The 20,000-nt window shown below is 42.1% G+C and overlaps 2 protein-coding genes across 2 annotated transcripts in view; both read left to right on the forward strand.

Moving 5' to 3' along the window:
• Positions 1 to 12,976, forward strand: part of LOC141012567 (semaphorin-4A-like) — an 18,794-nt gene extending 5,818 nt beyond the window's left edge. Inside the window, exons 2-14 of the mRNA XM_073486074.1 lie at positions 1 to 116; positions 250 to 312; positions 1,836 to 1,934; positions 2,577 to 2,667; positions 3,080 to 3,199; positions 5,517 to 5,644; positions 5,726 to 5,907; positions 6,364 to 6,502; positions 7,521 to 7,710; positions 7,821 to 7,936; positions 8,382 to 8,545; positions 9,130 to 9,200; positions 10,427 to 12,976. The exon at positions 1 to 116 is cut by the window's left edge and continues 45 nt beyond it. Of these exons, the coding sequence (XP_073342175.1) occupies positions 1 to 116; positions 250 to 312; positions 1,836 to 1,934; positions 2,577 to 2,667; positions 3,080 to 3,199; positions 5,517 to 5,644; positions 5,726 to 5,907; positions 6,364 to 6,502; positions 7,521 to 7,710; positions 7,821 to 7,936; positions 8,382 to 8,545; positions 9,130 to 9,200; positions 10,427 to 11,205 (2,258 nt within the window). The 3' untranslated portion in view covers positions 11,206 to 12,976. The remainder of the gene's footprint in view (positions 117 to 249; positions 313 to 1,835; positions 1,935 to 2,576; positions 2,668 to 3,079; positions 3,200 to 5,516; positions 5,645 to 5,725; positions 5,908 to 6,363; positions 6,503 to 7,520; positions 7,711 to 7,820; positions 7,937 to 8,381; positions 8,546 to 9,129; positions 9,201 to 10,426) is intronic.
• Positions 12,977 to 14,130: 1,154 nt separating this feature from the next.
• Positions 14,131 to 18,979, forward strand: LOC141011956 (membrane-spanning 4-domains subfamily A member 4A). The gene is made up of 7 exons (XM_073485319.1): positions 14,131 to 14,214; positions 15,036 to 15,288; positions 15,785 to 15,886; positions 15,999 to 16,055; positions 16,627 to 16,812; positions 17,433 to 17,558; positions 17,662 to 18,979. Exons 2-7 carry the CDS (start codon positions 15,073 to 15,075, stop codon positions 17,758 to 17,760), a joined length of 786 nt encoding a protein of 261 aa, XP_073341420.1. The 5' UTR covers positions 14,131 to 14,214; positions 15,036 to 15,072; the 3' UTR covers positions 17,761 to 18,979.
• The last annotated feature ends 1,021 nt before the right edge of the window (positions 18,980 to 20,000 follow it).

Here is a 20,000-nt window from a genome sequence, read left to right on the forward strand (position 1 = left end):
ACAACACAGCCACGCTGTTGCTAAGCGACGATGGATCCACCCTATACGTGGGAGCACAGGACGCTGTCCTCTCATTGGACGTCAGTCAGAGTGACGTCATCAGCCTGAAGAAGAAGGTGAGCGAGAGTCAGTTTATTTACTCCATGATAATATGATTTATAGATTTATTATTTTATTAATCCCTGTGTTGTCTCCATCCTGCCTGTCTGTCTGCCTGTCTGTCTGCCTGTCTGTCTGTCTCTTGTGCAGGTGGAGTGGAGTCCGTCTGTGAAAGAAATTACAGAATGTGAAAATAAAGGGAAGAACCCGACGGTAATTATGTGACCGACCTCCGTCCTCATTTATCTATGAAATGATTTTTAGCTCTGCTCGTCTGGTGGGAATGTTTTGTCCTCAGTAACTGAACAATTGTGGTGAAACTACGACAGTTAAAGTTGAAATCCTGCTGTCATATTGTCGTCCGTCTGAATCTCACTGTCTTTGTCTCAACACCATGAACACTGTGAGAACTGAGCATGTTTTCACACTGACTTCACAGTCAACCTCAGTTGTTCACAAGAAATGTGACAGAATTTGTTGTGTGAAGACGTCAGAGGTGGAAACTTCCACACCTCCGCTCACCCGACCACCCGCTGTGAAGTCAAATATGTTTATTACCACATTTAAATCTAAACTTGTGATAATTACTTTCTATAATTATGAGAATGTTGGTGATAAACTACACAATTATCGTGGCCAAACAAACTGACAACAACGATATTATCATGATAGCTATAGAAATTAAAAAGAAATACAGCTGGTAATTAAATCTGTGTTTAACTAAGTTAACTCTGTGTTTTATATCAATATTAATCAATATTAACTAAATATCAATATTTCATTTTTTAATATCACATTTATCGTGAATATCCTGACAGCACTAACAACAACAAACAGGAATGCTGCTTAAACATTTTCATTGTTTTTGCACCAAACCCACTAAAATTCATCTTTAGTTTCCTTTATATTGATACTTTCTGATAGATAATGTTGTGTTTGCATCTTTACTACAAAGATCACTGTGCTGTTTAATTCTAGTATATAAAAATGTAATTTATTTAGTTCATTAATCATCTTAAAGCAAAGAAATGCAGTTGGGAGAAGCATAGTAACGTCCTCTGCATCCACCCCGTCAGCCCCGATGAGGTACGGCAGCCTGTAAGTAGCCTGGCAGCCGAGACTCAGGGCAGAATAAGGGCGATACAGCTGAACTGAAGTCAGCTGGAATTAGTGCATCAACATTTTTACAGAAAAGTGTCCAGAGAGACATGATGTCCTCTGTCAACAACAACAAATGTAACTCTGGTAGCAGAAGCAGCTCTGGGATAACGATGAAGTGTGAATAATAAATAATAAGTTATTGTGTTCAGGTCGAGTCGCTCTGCAGCTTCAGACATGACTTCCTGCTCCATGACACAAAACATGTTGTCGTGTCTCACTGTGATTGGCTGAGAGTGTATTTATTAATCATCACACCTGCTGATCAAGATTCACCTTCATCCAGCTCGTTTACACTTTATGATGCTGCAACACTCATGAATGAAAACAATCTGTCTGTGTGTGTGTGTGTGTGTGTGTGTGTGTCTGTGTGTCTGTGTGTGTGTGTCTGTGTGTCTGTGTGTGTGTCTGTGTGTCTGTGTGTGTGTGTCTGTGTGTGTGTGTCTGTCTGTCTGTCTGTGTGTCTGTGTGTGTCTGTGTGTCTGTGTGTGTCTGTCTGTGTGTTTGTCTGTGTGTGTGTCTGTGTGTGTGTGTGTGTGTGTGTGTGTGTGTGTGTGTGTGTGTGTGTGTGTCTGCAGGTCGACTGTCCGAACTTGGTGCACGTGTTGCAGTCAGTGAACTCGTCTCATCTGTACGCCTGTGGCAGCTTCGCCTTCAGCCCTCATGAAATCTACATTGTGAGTCAACACAGAAAGTGAATTTTCCTCAGATGTATCGTTCTGATCGATCATCTGGGTTTTATATCTGATGGTGTCCGTCATGTTTTATCAACGATGGACAAAGTTATTAAAATAAGAACCGAGTTGAAATAAACCTACATTTTTGTTAAAGACAGATTTTGTCTGATCAGTCGCAGGAATGAAATACTGTCACTGGACGTTTCTGCAAATCAGATATGTTACATTTTTCTATGTTTCATTCTTATATCAATATTTCTATGTTTCATATCATGTTCACATTACATGTATATGAGCTGATGTCAGGTCAGATGAGGCAGGGGATGGTGGTGGCGAACCACTAGACTGTGCTACAACAACAAGTGTGAAACCACTGGATATTTATAACGTTTTGTGGTATTTTAGGTGAAAACCTGATGTTTTCTGAACCCTCACCGGGCGGTTCAGGCCTGAACCTAAGCAGAGCATAAACACAGCGTCACCACAACAGGGACATGGAAACTGAAAACTACGAAACAGAACGTTTCAACATATCACATGTAAAAATTCAACATATCTGTGGTTTGCAGGAAATTGCCAGCACTGACTGTTCTCTCATGATTTTGATGATTTTACAGTTTTGGTTTTTCTCGTCTCCTTCAGGACGCTGAGAGCTTCTCCATCGTCCAACATGGCAGCGCTAAAGGTCGCTGTCCGTTCAGCCCCTTCCAGAGGAGCACCGCCATCACCGTCGGTCAGTCTGCGCTCTGCTGAGTGACGGCTGCGCTGATCACGATGTGGAAGTTTAATAAAGACAAAAATACTGAAGGAACACAAAGAAACTGGACTCGGAAGAGTGTGTGATTGTATTACAGTGCATTCACACACACTTCCTTCAGAAAGTGTACAACTCAGTAACTCGCTGTAGTTAAGAGGTTATGTACAGTTGATCAATCACTTTAAATATTCAAATATGAATAATATACACATGCACAGCTGCATAAAAACTGTTATAGATGCAAATAAAGGTTTTTTAAATACCTTGTTGCCAAAGGAAAAGATAAACACTCAATCATCAGTTTATTAAAGTCTCTGAAAGTCAAGTGAATCTTCTGCATCATGTTGTTCGCACATGTTCAGCCTCACGTGTGTTCTTCTGTGTGCAGACGGCGAACTGTTCACCGCCACAACGACCGACTTCAAAGGAGTCCAACCACAGATTTCTCGACACTTCAGCAAACATGGCCGCCCCGACGTCAGCCAGGATTCATCTGTTGTCTTGAAGGGTGAGTGACACGAGATCAATCATCTGTGATCGCTCAGTGAACAGAAAGAGTCTCATCATCTTCACACAGGACTGAAGGTCTCAGTGAGTCCGGCTCCGTGAGTGTGACGACTCGCTGCTTTTTGGTTTTACATCTTTATGTTGTTCACACTGAAATATGAAATGTTGACGGGGAACGAGAACAAAGTGCTGCGGTGAGAAAACAACGCCAGAAAAAGAGGAAGAAGAGATAAAAGTGTGAGACAGCAAAGAGCAAAGCACCGGACAAAGACATGTCGGATCTTTGGAAGGAATTCTTGAGACTAGTTTGAGCTCCAGTTGACAAATTAGAACCAATCATGATCCAAACTGGGTCCAACTGGAGCCGAGAGAGGAGAGGACACAGAACTGGTGTTGGTTCTTCCCAGCTTCTCACTTCTGAAAGATATTTCATCATCAGTTACCTGAACACCGTCAGTCGCTGCAGAAAGCTGCAGGTCGGCTTCTGTTTAGCTTTTGATGCTTTATGTGGTCGACGTATAAAATATGACTCCATTACTTTATGATGAGGAGGTGACAGAATCCGTCTTTACCGACCCGACTGTCCAAACAAGTGGACAAGAAACACGTATTACTGAGAAGATCAACTGATTGTTATCTGTTATTTTGTGGTTTTGATGCTTCAGTGAATTTGTCACATGGTAGCTGTTGACCTTTGATTGGATGAAGTGGTAAAGATCAATGACGTGTTTGGTTTGAGTCAAAGTGACTTTGTCTTATTTTAGCCATGAGCGTCCTGTCAGACGTGTTTCTGTTCTGTAAGCACACATCAGATCCGACACGTTCTCACTTCTGATAAATACATTATGTTTCATTCTTTCTAGTCCAATTTAAATTCTGCTCGTTCATATAATCCATCTTAAATCTTGAAAACAACAATTAACTTCAAATAAATCTTGAAAAAATAAATGTGTGAAACATTTATGAAGCTGAGAGACTTTGATCGACCCGGGCTCCAGAATAAATGTGGGCTCGGTACGATTCTGCAAAACCACAACCAACCACAACCAACCACAACCAACCTCCCACTGAACGTTTCTGTAGCTGAAACTTTGTTTGTTTAGGTTGAATTTTCTGTTTCTCTCTCGTCACAACTCTGTTTCTGCTGTTTAGGTTCAGACACAGACACAACTGGGTCAGGGTCAGAAAACGTCGTGGTTGGGATTAGAATAACTGATCTGGTGGAGATGGTCCGACCTCCCGTGAAAAATAATCGGTTTTGGTCGCCACACAAACGTCTAAATGTCTCCAGGTGTCCTTAAAGATGTCCAGTGGTGTGACTCAAGCTGCGGTCGTCCGTTTGGCACCTTGTTGGCTGAAATAACTCCACCACCATCCCTCCACCTGCTGATGTGACACACACATAATGTGAACGTGATTTGACACATTCGGTACAAATGTCAACCTCGGACGTATCCGTGGTTTACAGAAACATGATGTGCTAACTTTATATCCTGGAGACCGGGCGGCTCAGGGACTGAACCCTGATTAAAATGACATCAAATACATACAAACGCGTTTAGGAGGAAATGTAACGTGTGTTATCTTTATAATGAGGGAACCTGTTTAGTAACGTATCTGATGAGTCACAAACTTTTAAAGATGAAAATGTTTTATATCTGCCTGTAGTCGCAGCATTGTCACCAGGGTTGAGAGGGTCCTGACTCTCCTGACTGTCAGTCTGAGAAACTGCTGCTGTTAACACAAAACAATCATACTCACATGTTCGACATACATTTGTAAAAGCTGACATACTTTCAGTGTGTAGCAGTAGCAGTGAAGTTTAAACCACTCGACTGGACTTCCTGATTTCTGCACCAATGATTCACTTCCTCTTTGCTTGAAAAAATCCCTCTAAATGTCTCGAAAAGGCCAAAACACGACTTCTGACGATTTTGATGTTTTAAGAGACGATTAGATAAAACTAATATTGATTAATGTGCCAGATTGTTCCAAAAGATTTCAAGTAAAACTAGTCACAGCCAGTTACGACCAGTTTCTGTAACTTTGTCCATCATCTACAAATCCAGCAGACTTCTTCTCCACGTTCTTGCTTTGACACTGGTGTCAAATCTCAGCGCAACCTCAGTAACTGATACCGGTCGTTAGAAGGAGAAAGGGTTTGTGAAACACAGATATGTTTCTTTAAATAGTTTCATTGTTTCTCTTCATTACTCAGCTGGAAACTTGATCTGCTCTCAGATCTCTTTTCTCCTCATTCACACCACATGGCACAGCGCCCTCAGTTTCCTCCTCTGTCTTCACTTCCTGTATTTCAGAGCCAACGTTGGTCAGCTCATCACTGGACCCGTCAGACAGGAAACTCTACTTCTTCTTCAGTGAAGTTGGGAAAGAGTTCAGCTTCGTAGACGACCTGCGAATTGCCCGGGTGGCCCAAGTCTGCAAGGTGACAGTAGACACAGCCTGCAGAACGTGATGATGAATAAGTATTAACACTAAAGTTTTCTTCTCACTGTGGATGTTTCAGGACGACGTTGGTGGACAGAGAACTCTGCAGAAGAAGTGGACGTCCTTTGCCAAAGCTCCTCTGCTCTGTCAGTCGCCCAAACAGCTTCCCTTCAATGTTCTGGAGGACGTGTTCACCCTCCAGCCACCAGAGGGCGCCGACGCCTCAGACACACTGTTCTATGGCGTCTTCACGTCTCAGTGGTAGGAAGACAGAACCAACCCCTCCACATGGAGGTCCGATCATAAAGTCAGACCAGAATCAGACCAAAATCAGACCAGGATCAGACCAAAATCAGACCAGGATCAGACCAGAATCAGAACAAAATCAGACCAGGATCAGACCAGAATCAGAGTAGAGTCAGAGTCAGATCAGAATCAGGTCAGACCAGAGTCAAAACAGATTCAGACCAGAAAAGGACCAGAATCAGACCAGGATCAGACCAGATTCAGACCAGAGTCAGAGTCAGTGTTTCTCCTCATATATATTCACTAAATTAGCTTACACACCTGGCCAGGTAGCAAATTGCTGGCAAACAACTGAAACATGCAGAATTAGTGACATCCCTGCAGTTTGGCTCTCGACCGGTCTTTAAATAAAATCCTCTATGTATGAGACAGAGACGAGGTGACTTGAGTTTTACCTCTGGTCTTCTTCAGGTCTTCGGGTCCAGAATCTGCCGTGTGCGTCTTCAAACTGCAGGATGTGAGGGAAGTGTTCACGCAGAGCTACAGGACCTTTGACATGCAGACACACCAGTGGAGTCCGATGGTGGGAAAACACTCGTACCTGGGAAAGGTGAGAAGGTCACATTCAGACAAAATGTCAAGTACAGAAGATATTCAGCCACGTCCTCTCTTGTCTCTTGGTTATAAATTAGCCATGAATCCTTGATTTTAATTCTATTTAAGCCGAGTAAAAACAATAACACAAACAAGAAACAGCTGAACACATCGACATCCAATCAGACAAACAAAACAACAAAAACAAACCAATGCTCAGACAGACTGTATGTCCTGCAGCAGTGACGGAAGTATTCAGATCCTTTACTACCTTAAAAGTACTAAAACCAAACTGTAAAAATACTCTGTTACAAGTAAAAATCCTAAATTGAAAATGTAAGCGTCTGTTTCTGTGAACATGAATCCCCGATGGTCTTTTAAAAATTCAGATGGTGGTTTAAAAACTCCATCATATTCCTTCTGCTGCATGAAAAAGAGCATTATTACCTTAATTTCCTCATTCAAACAGGCATGGTTGTTGAAAAGTATATATCTGCTCACTGAGTTTGTACAAGACTAGAAAAGAAAACAAGCTATTGAGCATGAAAATATAAAATAATGGAATGTAACATTAATCCAGACAACTGTTGAAGTGTCAAAGATCATCAGAAATGTATCTTTAAAAGAAAATGAGACAACTTTGTGACACTACGACTGGGAGTTTGTTTAGCAGTGTTAGTGCCCCCTGGTGGTCATGATCAGCTTTAGGCAGTTTATAGTTAAACTGGATTAAATATGAGACTGAAACCCAACATGAACAACTTCATACAGCACATTGCATTTACATTAAATTCTGCAACTTCACTTAAATGACACATTTCACATTCAAATATTACTCAGGCTCACTATTTCTTACATAAACCTCCACACACGCGTGATGTTCTCCCACACACCACAAATCAGAAGAAGTGAGATGTAAAAAAAGACCTCATGAGCTCATGAATTTTACTCCGAGTCTGTTTTTATTTGACATCCTGATGTAACGTTGTGGTCAGATGTTGCTGTGAGACTCTCCCGTCATGTTCTCCTCACAGTGTGGACTGGGCAACGCCACAGATTCTGTATTGGCAGAGGTGAAGAGGAGCTTCCTGACCAGCGACAGTGTCAAACCAGACAGCGGTGGTCCGATCGTTGTTTCCTCAGGGAAGCGGTACAGTCGTGTGGCTGCGATGACGACTGAGGCTGCCAACAGCAAACAGTACACCGTCCTCTTCCTCCTGACAGGTGAGGCGTCGTACTGAACGATAAGAGTTTAAACTGAGATAACAGGCCAGAAAATGTCACCTGGAAATCTGTATTAAGAAGTTGTTGATCATGTCTCTGTCTGAATACAGAGTCTGGATTCCTGCACAAAGTGGTTTTGTTTGATCGGGGTGTGCAGGTCATTGAGGAGATTCAGGTCTTCACACAAGCTCAGCCCATCAGAAGCATCCTGCTCTCCTCTGCCAAGGTAAACCTCACACCTGCAGGGCACGATGAAGCGTTTCACAAAGGTTTTACCATCCGTACATCGATATGAGAAACGAGACGAGAACACTGAAACACAAATATACAGCGGTGTGTCGTCTGCATAGTGACGACTACTAAAATATTAATGTCACAAAACGCACACACAGATACACAGACACACACACAGACACACACACAGATACACACAGGTACACACACAGATACACAGACACACACACAGACACACACACAGATACACACAGGTACACACAGATACACACACAGATACACACACAGATACACACATAGGTACACACATAGATACACACAAGGTACACACACAGATACACACACACACAGATACACACACAGATACACACATAAACTGAAAAAGGTTGCTTTGAATATGAACATGAGTTCAGTCAGAGTGGGTTCTGGTTCTGTAGGGAGTTCTTTACATCGGGACATCAGAGGGCGTGACCGCGGTACCTGTGGCCAAGTGCTCCGTCTACAGAACCTGCAGTCAGTGTGTTCTGGCCAGAGATCCTCTGTGTGGGTGGAGCCGGACCGGGAGGGTCTGCACCCGTCTGGACGGGAGTGACGACAACATGTAAGTAAAATAGATATTATATTTATGGATCCTCGCGGGTTTTGTAGCCTCAGATTCGGCTGTCGAAAGGAATTCTAGCGTTCCCTTCAGGACCTCGTCCTTCTTGAGGACACTCATATGTTTCATGTTCAAGCCGCCTGTAACATGTTTAACTTTCAATTTACATGGAAATAAAACGCTTTTCTCTGGATTGAGATTATCCTGTGCTGTTGTCCTTGTTGGTCATATCTGTCTACGTGTTTATAGTCCTATTATTATTATGACTTTACTTTATTTCCATATCATTCTGTTTCTGTCTTACTTTGTCCTCTTTCATTTGTAACCATCAATCAATCACTGTCTTTCCCTCGTTGTCTTCATGTCCCAGTGAGGGACCAATAAAATCTATCTCATTTGTACGTGATCTGAAATGTGATCTTGAATCCAGAGATCTATTTGATTTGTTTGAGATACAGCACCGAGGGCTTGAGTTCCACATGAAGTGTTGTAATAAGTCTGAAATGCATCTTCAGGGAGTCTTAAAGATAGATGAACAGCACCATCAGCCCTGGGTGATGACTGACAGGTTGTGGTTTCCTCCTCAGGGCTCAGGACCTGGAGGACGGCAACGTGGAGGAAGTATGTCGGGGACAAACCAGGGACAGTGTGAACACAGGTAACATCCTCTTTAATAAGAGAGCATCAACATACTGACACATGTGAAGCTTCTGTTTACAGTCTGGAGCCGTTTTCAGTGAAAACCTGATCTTCAATGTCTCTGACAGTCTGGTCTTTATCTTCTGTCCTCGTATGTTAATTAACAGCACGGCGAGTCATACCAGCAGCTCCGTCCCTACATACACAGCAGTGCTTTGAGCTAAATGCTAACATCAGCATGCTAACATTCTCAAAACAACAATGCTAAGTATAATGTACACCATGTTCACTATAAATCAAGTCTCAGGCTACTTCAGCTGTTCAGCAGAACGCTGCAACTCTGTTTTACTGTGAAGCTCCAGAAATGTTTCGTAGACTACGAGACTTCACCTGACTTTATATCATCAGGAGGAGATGATGGCTGAGCCTGACTTTATATCATCAGGAGGAGATGATGGCTGAGCCTGACTTTATATCATCAGGAGGAGATGATGGCTGAGCCTGACTTTATATCATCAGGAGGAGATGATGGCTGAGCCTGACTTTATATCATCAGGAGGAGATGATGACTAAGCCTGACTTTATATCATCAGGAGGAGATGATGGCTGAGCCTGACTTTATATCATCAGGAGGAGATGATGACTGAGCCTGACTTTATATCATCAGGAGGAGATGATGGCTGAGCCTGACTTTATATCATCAGGAGGAGATGATGACTGAGCCTGACTTTATATCATCAGGAGGAGATGATGACTGAGCCTGACTTTATATCATCAGGAGGAGATGATGACTGAGTTTTACTGTTGGGGTGAACTGTTCCTTTAACTTAGCATGCTAAAATCAGCTAATTAGCAGTAAACACAGAGTCCAGCTGAGGCTGATGTGATGTCATCAGTTTTGCAGATACTCGGTCATAAACCAAATGAGCATGTTGACCTGATGATGGCGCTAGACTCAAAGTCATCCTGAGGGGAACATGAACGTCTGAACCACAGTTCATCACAGAGTTGTTGACATGTTTCAGTTAAAACTGAAATGTGACCTCATGTTGGAGCTGGAGGGAAAGTGGATGATCCAGTCGGCTGGGTTCATCCTCTGGGGAATGGTTGTTGAGATATTTCAGTGTGGACCTGAGGAGGTGAACCGACTCTGTCAGGCTGCATGTCTACAAACTGACAACAGTTCTTTACTCAGTCCTGTCTCAGGTTCTCACTTGTATTTATTCTGAAATGTTCTTCCTACAGAAGTCAGAGTTCACTTGAACGAAGTTGTGAAGCTCCCGTGTGTGAAACCTTCAAATCTGGCCGCTCTGACCTGGACCTCCCCTCGACTCAAAGCCCAGACAAACAACCTCTTCATCCAGTCAGCTGATGGCACTTTGAGCTTCATCGCCACTGCCGACACCTTTGGGAGCTACCGCTGCGAGGCAGAGGAAGGCAGGTACAAGGAAGTGGTCATGAGCTACAACGTCTGGCTGATCGCTCCTCCACGCTCCATGAGCCCCGTTACAAAGGTCAACAATGACGATCCGCCGGGCACCAAAGACGAGTCCTTTGAGGACATTTCAACTGACAAACCACCGACTTTTATGTCTCCAACTTCAGAACACCCAGAGGACGACAGGAGAACCGACGCGGGTGATAAATTCACAACTAATTTAAAAGAAGAGGCCGAATCCAACGCAGAAGATTCTGGATCAAAAAACGACCTTGAAGACGATGATTTGGACTTCACCCCGACGTCCAGGAACAACGCTCAGGTGATGGAGGAGCTGCCTGACGACACTCAGAAGGTGTTGAAAGAGAAGAGTTATTACAGCGAGCTGGTGGTCGTTTCTCTCCTGCTGGCAGCCTGCGTCTGCGTCCTGATCCTCGGAGGACTCCACATGTGGAACCGGAGAAGAACCGGCCTCAAACCGAAGCCTCTGGTCAGTCCAGAGGGCAGCAGCAAAACGGATCAGTCCATGGAGAGCGTCCCATCTCTGAGCAGCCCGGAGGAGCCGGAGGTGAAGGTGGAGGAGTGATGAGAAGAATCTGAAGTCACATTTAGTCTTGGAGAGCTCGTCTCATCATGCATCTGTCTCTGTGTCTCTGTGTGGCTCCTGCTTGTGTCTCATCGTATTCGTTTGTCTTCATAAAAAAAAGAAAGACAAATGAACTCAAACTCGTCGTGTTACAACTTTTAGCTGCTTGATACAAAAGCAGAGATCTCATGATTGATCTACTGGACTGAATCGTTATTGATCGAGATGAAATGCACTCAGCAAGATCACCCCATCATTTTCAATACTTTCAAAATAAAGCTGTTCAGGTTATGTGGTGGAGATTAATTTAATAAATATGTTTATCTGATACAGAGACATGACGGTGATGAGATGTTTGGTGTCACTGCAGCAGACTCCTGCACAGACTCCGTCACTCACACCTTGTGTCTCAGCTTCAGTCACTGATGTGATGTGTTGACAGCAGGTCCATGTAACGCTGATCATGTCTCTTATTTTGAAGGAGTGATGTGTGTGTCTGCAGTGACACCACGCATCATCGTCTAAAAGGTGTTAAATCTTTTTTATTCTCATAAACCAGACGAGTAGAAACAATATTTAATAAACAGTTTAATGTTGCTGTTTAATGAAACCAGTCAAGTGTAAACTTTATCATCATTTAAATTAAACACACAAAGTAAAACAGAAGAGACTCTTTGGTGCATCGCGTCCACTGGAGTGAACAGGTGTATTTTCAGTCACAGAAAAAAATCTACTAGAAAAATGTGATTAAAGTCTGATAAATATATTTCTAACATCTTATTTAGTTGTTTCTTCTCAGAGTTAAATGATTTAACAGTGACTCCAGACGTTCAGAGACAATAATCAGCTGGAATCGTGATTTTAGGCGTCACCACATTTTATCAGATCACTTTATTGAGCGACATGTAAACAGATGTTTGTGTACGATGAAGAAATATTAACAATATTTTTGAATGTATAACGTTGATGTCTGAATGACTCAGCTTTGTTTTTTAAAATCAGGGATTATTTTTTAATGAATGTCTTTTGTTGTTGATGTATTTATGTTTTGAACAAAGTCATTGATCACTTTGAGTGAGTGAATGTAAACGGACGAGATGTGGAACCTGCTGTGAATGTAAAGCAGGCTGGGACCGACAGTATTGATCAATATATCAGTGATTATCAGTAACACGTGGATGAACGTTCAGTCAGTGAGAAGATAAAAACAAACAGTTTGGGTTGTTATTATTTTATAATAACTTAATAATTCAGGAGAGATTTTTCCTGTTTGTCACAAAAATAAAACTATAAAATGTGAACATGTTGAATATTTATTGTTTTAATATTTAGAACCAAGATTACTGGTAATGCTGTCGTTATATATTGATTCATTATTTGTTTGTGTCCCGGTCCTAAATATAGTTTTAATTCTGTTTTATTGATGATGATCCAGAGTTTGTTTGTTTGTTTGTTTGTTTGTTTGTTTGTTTGTACAGAATCATCTGATAAACGATGGCAGTATGACAGCGTACAGATCATTTTACTGAACCTTCTTTTATTGTTTTATTTTAATAACTGCAGGGATGAAGAGACTTTTGTTCTGCTCTTATAGAGTATTGATCCTTCAAAGATCCTCAAACAGCTGTTTCAGTTTCTGAGCTCCTGATGACTCAAAATGTGCCTCGTGTGAGAGACGACGCTGCCGAGGAAACAAAGTGATCAGTAAACGACAATCAACGTGTTTGTTGTCTGTGTTGTTTTGATTGTAATAAAAATGTGTCGCCGTACAGCCGCTGAGTTAGACGCTTATTTGTTTGTGATCATCTGACGTCAGTGAGCTTCAGACTGAATCTTTCCAGGTGGTTTATATGGTGGCCCTGAGGGTCAAAGCACAACAACGTTTTTGAAAACAACAGTTCACAAAACACATTTTTAAAACACAATTCAGAGAAAACAACGAAACGTAACATTTCAGGAAATGTGAAGACATTTGAAAGATCCCAACATTTTAAAAAAACATTTCACAGAACAAAGAAAGAAGAAAACTGAGGCACTTTTAGGGGATTTGTTTTCATCATTATAAGAAAAGTTATTATATAACTATGATACTTTTCTTCTCAACATGGCTTTAGGGTTAGTGTCATAGTGATCTTCCACTTGTTAACTTCATTCTTGAACCCTCTGATGTGTTTTGTTTGACACAAACACTTTTCTATAAAACTTTCATTTGTGTGTAAAATTTTGTCGCACAGAGAAAATGTGCAGAATTATTGAGATGTGCTCTGTAAACATCAAAACATCTGAGATCAAAGGTCCAAAGTGCAGAATACAAATATTCAGTCACTCAAATCCAGAAAAATATTTTAAAAAAAGAAAAGAAAAGAAAAGAAAAGAAAAAAGATAAAGGTTACAGGTCCATGGTTACAGGTCCATGGTTACAGGTCCATGGTTACAGGTCCATGGTTACAGGTCCATAGAGGTGACGTCACACGTGGATTCTGGGAAGTTACGCTCTGTATCTGTTTATGCTGCCTTCACGTGTTGTCGGAGTGAATACATCCGGAGAGGCAGGTGCAGTGTTCACGGAGGAAAACCGCCAACATTGAAACAAGTCGCACAAAGTGGTCACACAACTTCAAGTTGTCATGTTGTTTAAGTTTATAAACTTATAATGGCATCTTTAAGCCCTAAACCACAGCACGACATTAAAATGAGGATGACTTTTAATGAGAAAAGGAACTGAACAGCTGGTGATGAGCTAATGTGTATGTCCCTTTTATTATGCGGATAAATTATATTCCAACTCAAATAACACGCAGCTAATTGTGTCTGCTGTATCAGAAGACAAAACAAAAGTCTTTTTTTTTTTTGTTTCATGTTTTTATCAACAATCGAAAGTAACTTGTTCGGCCTGTGCATTAGATTTACGAGTTCATGATGAGCACCTGAAGGCGGCATTGAGGCTGGCTCCAGTGCAGGTCAGAAAACTTCCGCATCTCCGCCTCAAAACTGCGAGTTAAACTGCAGGTAAGCGCCTCTAAGATCACCACACTGCGACTTTAATGTACTTTAAGATGTTTAAGATAAGACTTTTACTTTAACAGCCTTCATGGTCCATGTTCAGAAAACCTCAGCTGCTGCGTCACCGACACGAACAGATGTGTTCACGGTTGTTTGTCTGGTTCATGTTTTAATAACTTCATAACTTCATAACTGAGAACTTAAAGTCTCTTTTATAACACTCGTGTGATATTAAATGTCAGCGTGTAAGTAAAACGAACTGTCATTGTCAAGCACTTCCTGGTAATTCATTTTCGGACTCTGAACCAGACTTCATTCAACATTCTGTTAATTTAAGATCTCTGCTCTTATCGGGAGGTTTAGATTTTCTGTGGTGAAAACTTTAATAGTTCACATGACTCCTGAGAGTGTTGTGGTAAATTCGGCACATGTATTATAATGTAGTTTATATTGTAACGTTTATTTATTTGATGTCAAACTCAGCTTCTCTTGTCATCTGATCTTATTCCACGTTGAATACAAAGTGTAGTGAATGCGGATCGACGCAGCGCCGCCTGGTGGCTGCTGTGTGTCGGGACTCAGGAGCTCCTCAGGCTCGGACATGTTGAGGAAGAGTTCATATGATCATGGGAGCAGACAGCAGCATGACCTCCATCACACTAGACCTGATTAGGTTGTGTGATGATCAGCTGGAGACAGAATAATAGAAACACTGTCACGTGATCATCTCTAGGTGAATGTGTCTGAAGGCAGATGTGGACTTCAGCTGTCAGCCAGATGTTTTTATTGTCTGTTATGAGTTTTTATTTTTTATCGTCTTCCTCCAGATTTCCCTCTGAGCACCTGTGACCTCTGACCTCTGTCATGACATCCACGTCCGTCACTAAGATCGGTGGAGTGGTGGTGGTCACCCAGGTGATCCCCCAGGAGGAGAAGTCCATCCCTCTCCAGTCTGCTGCCATTTCCGCACAGGCCCCGCCCACCGCCACACACCCTGCCAGGCAGGCCCCGCCCCCTGCTCCCACCAAGATGGACGACATGACCTCCATCTTCATGAAGGCGGGGCCGCAGTGTCTCGGGGTGAGACGGCTGATTGTGTTTTTAATGTCTTATTTATTGAATGGAAGTTAGTTTCTGTAGTTGAGCTGCTGATGTGTCCACAGACCTGCTGCTCCTCCTCGTCACAGCCGAGTCAAATCACAACACACACACACGAAACACACGGTTAAACTCAGCGAGACACACACGTCGTGAGGTTTTCTTCAGTATGGAAGTGATGCAGTGACGGCGCGCTGCAGACCGGAGCTGCTACCAGCTGACTCAGCACTCTGTGAAGGCAGAAAAGGAAACTGAATGTCAATAAATACAAGCTGTTAAACAGCCCTGAGCAAACTGAGCCTCTGGAAGCTTCTGTTTCAGGATGTTAACATCAGGTTTTCAGAGCCTTGAATGTCGGACTTTTACTTGTAACAGAGTATTTTGTTACTGTGGTATTGTGGTACTTGTACTAAAGGATCTGAGTTGTTCTTCCACCGCTGTAATAATGTGCACTAATAGAAGATGTGTGTGTTTCCAGGTTGTTCAGATCTTCATCGGCGTGCTGTGCATCCTGTTCAGTCTGACCGCTGCCTACTCGCCGGCTCTGCTGCTCCACGCTCCGTTCTGCCTCGGTGTCACCGTACGTAAACTTTACTCACTCACAACAAGTAACAGATTACTGGTTGATATCTGTCAGCACCCTGAGGTGACGCCACAGAGGATAACGAACACGTGTCTCTGCTGTCCTTCAGTTTGTGGTGTCCGGCTCTCTGGCTTTGGCGGCGGTGAGACGGACTTCAGTCGAACTGGTGAGTTTTCACACTGATGATCTGATCTGTTGTTAGATTCACACAGACGGAGACTTTCTTCATCACTCACTGTGAAGTTCTGGTATTTTTCAGCCCACCTCAAGTGTTTGATAACAACATTTGTGGGATCAGTGCAAAAAATGTGTGTTTACGGCCGATCAGATTGTAACCAGAAGGTTTTTTATTCCCTTATTTTGCTATTGGCCCCAAAGCATCTGTTGGGCTCTGATGCACACCGGCTCGTTCCAGGGCTACTCACCCAAAACCCAGAACTTTTCCCGCTTCATGTCAGGGATTTTCTCCAAATACTTTTAAAGTTATGAATTTTTGAAACACATTAAAACTACACAGATTAAACATCTGGTTCAACAAAGTGAAAACTGGTGCAGATGTTGATATTTGAAAATGAAAAATGACATTTCAATGAGCACCTGTTGTGAATGATCCTCACACTGACGTCACATCACTGACAGGATGACGTTCAGCTCCGAGGGACAAACTTCAGTAATTCATATTTGAACCTTTCTGCTTGTCGCTCTCACTCGGACTCTGTGTGTGTGCTGTGCTGCAGGTGCGAGCGTCTCTGGTGTGGAACGTGATTGGTGCTGTGATGGGCCTGGTGGGCGTGGCCTTCACCTGCTGGCTTCTGGCCGATCGCAGCCCTGGTGCACGGTTCTGTGCCAGAGTGCCCTGGGGGCAGTACCAGCCCACAGAAGATCAGATACAGAGATGCAACGCTGATATGAGATTCATGAATGTGAGTTGATCCCTGTGATCGATCCGGGCCGCCTCACTTCAGGTCCACAGGTTCTAAATACAAACACACACTTTGATTGGACCCTAAACTCAAAACATCACAGAGGGATCTGCTTTACAACTCAGACTGCTGTTCATTAATATTGTCAATGATTATCTGTTGATAAAAACAGATGGAGGTGATGTGACTGTCGGCCCTGAGTGTTGACTTCAGGCTGCAGACCTCCCAGCTAACGTTACATACAGGTCACATGTTGTATTTGTTAACAGCCAGTATTCAGTGTATTAGTAATAAATAACTGGTTTAAAAGACTGTACTTATATTGATCTAAATGTTGATTTAATATGTTTCTGACACTGAGGTAACAGCTGTGGACACTAAATCTGATGCACCTTGTTTTTCTTACTTTAGTTTCAGGAGTCAGACTTCATATCAGATCAATAACCTGAAGTTACAAACACAAAACCTTTAGCCTGTTATTGCAAATGATCACGATATTATAACAGTTTGTCAGGGCAGCAGTGTAAAAATACAGTTTCATTGTTCCTCTGAATATTTGAAGTAGAGCTGACTGGAGGAAGGTCTCCCGTGTGTGACGGCGCTGGTTGTTTGTGTTTCAGGTGTCGGTGTACGGGTCCCTCGGCCTCCTCCTGGTTCTGCTCGTCCTGCAGGTTTGTGTTGCTGTCACTGTTTGTGTTTTCTCTGCCAGAGCCATCAGACGCCATGACAACTACGCCCCCCTCAGGGTAAGACACGTTACTGCAGCCACTTGGCAAATGTACACAGTCTCATGTTTGTGTTTTTCGGGCAGTTTAACAGTTTTTTTTGGGTTTGACCTTTGACCTTCAGGTGGAGGTTGATGACTGCACCCTTCAGCGGGACGGTGCATCGTCACCAGCCGACAGCGACGTCGCCTTGTTGGACAGCGAGTGTCCAAACTCACCATGAGAGAGGTGGACAAAACTTCTGAATACCACTAGTAATACTGCAGTAATACTGCAGTGATACTACAGGAATACCACAACAGAGTACTTTCAAACTCTGCCTGTCAATATAACCTGTAATCATCCTTCATCAGTTTCTCTTCTTCTGCTTTACTTCAGTTGTTTCTGATCGTTAAGGGTTAATCTGCTGAAGCTGCCATTTTGTTTAATTATGATGATGATTCAACTCTACTTTTGTGTGTATCTCAAGAATTGTAACTGTAACACACAGTCAGCCATCAATAGAGAAGCCACACGTCAGGACAAACTGAGGTACGATGTATCAAACAGCAGGAATCAGATTTAAAAAGGGACGTTTGCTCAAATAACTAAAACTTAACACTTTTTGTTTCGTGCTGAATTCACCAGAAGACACTAAAAGAAAAGACTGACATGTTGAACACTTTCCACAGGTCAGCTGACGTTTGTCCCTAGAAAGGCAAAATAAAATGACACTTTTTTTAAAGAGAGTTTGGTGACATTGTGCCAATATCATGGAGCATATTTAGTAACTGTTCGATGGATAAAATACCTTCATCTAAATGTAATGAAGGTATTTTCATGTGTGTTTTGTGATGAATCAGGAACTAACTGTCACTTTTGGCACCAGCTGAAGAAAACTTCTTAAGAAGCTAATTACAACGAGGTAGAGGAGTCGTCCCTGAATGACTCCCAACAGATAATGTCACAGAGCGTTTGCTGTGGGAGCTTCAGTTAACACACAACAAGAAAATACACTTTAAACCAACATGCAACCACCCGAGTGTCACCACGGACTCGGCTGTACCTGCACATCCTAATATTGGGACAATATGAATTAATGTGAGCTACATGTGGCACTAAATCCTGTCTTTAATCTGGATTATACGTACAGTCACTTTATTTTACTATAGGTTGAATGTGGCAGGACCGCTTGAATCAGCTCGTTAGTTTGAGGGAAAAGTCGTCGCACTTAATTTTTCTTTTGCTGACTCATTGAAACACTGACGTGTGCTTCACTATTTCATTTTCATGTGTGAGCAGAACATTTTCTTTACAACAATCAAAAGAAACGGGGTCATTGTTACCAGACGAGAATTGATTTAGATCTGAGATGATGACGTGATGTTTGCACTGTGAGACGCTTCTGCTCTTTATTTGTCTCTTTTTCTGTTTGTTTTTCAATAAATTTGACATTTTTACCACTTTGTTTGTTCTTACTGAAGAAACATGAAGCTTCACTGCACTGAAAAAAAAGTAGAAATATAAACACGTCGATTTTCTTTTAATTGTGAAAAACTCCTCTCAGTCTCAGTCGACACAATAAAACACAAACTATAAAATGTGTCATATTCTGACTCCTGTACGCCGTCAGTCATCTGAGTGTGGCAAACTATATTAGATCCCATTTTAAATTATATTAAGTTTTATCTTTGAAGTTGAATGAGCTGAAAGCTGAATAATACCTGAAACAGTCTGTTCTGTTTATTGGCGCCACACTGACAGTTTTTAATGGGACTTAATGATTGAAAAGTAAAAGTCACTCATATGAATGAAAAGTATTAAAGTGTCTGATATTAAATGTACTTTAGTTTAAAAAATCATTTTCTAGCAATTAGTGTACTTAAGTATGGAAGCCCTAAAGGGCCATGCACTCATACATTTTATTTCCTCCGTCTTCCCGTGATAACGAGTTTATTACATTTGTTTTCTTGAGATCTCGAGTTATTATTTCAAAATAACAACTGCCGTTTTAACGGCACAGAGATAACGGGATAATTTTCTCGAGATCTTGAGAAAACAAAACGATAGTGTAGTATATTAAATCACTGCAGGAAACATTATTCAGTGTAGCAATGTCAGAGGAGCAGGAGCACATCGATCACCGCGTCACATATCTTTGATATGTGACACATATCTGATGTGGTCGCTAACTACATCGCTGACCAGCTACGAGGTCCCGGGCGTCTCCACAATCTCAGGCCTGTCACATCACAGTCATTATCTCGAGATCTCGAGAAAATTATCCCGTTATCTCGGGAAAACGGCAGTTGTTATTTTGAGATAATAACTCGAGATCTCGAGAAAACAAATGAAATTAGCTCGTTATCACGGGAAGACGGAGGAAACAAAATGTATGAATGCGTGGCCCTTTAGGGCTTCCGTACTTAAGTTCACATAAAGTACAAGTTAATTAAACATATTCACATGTAAGTACAGTATATA

This window comes from Pagrus major, chromosome 17, assembly GCF_040436345.1.
Source record: "Pagrus major chromosome 17, Pma_NU_1.0".
Taxonomy (NCBI): Eukaryota; Metazoa; Chordata; class Actinopteri; order Spariformes; family Sparidae; genus Pagrus; species Pagrus major.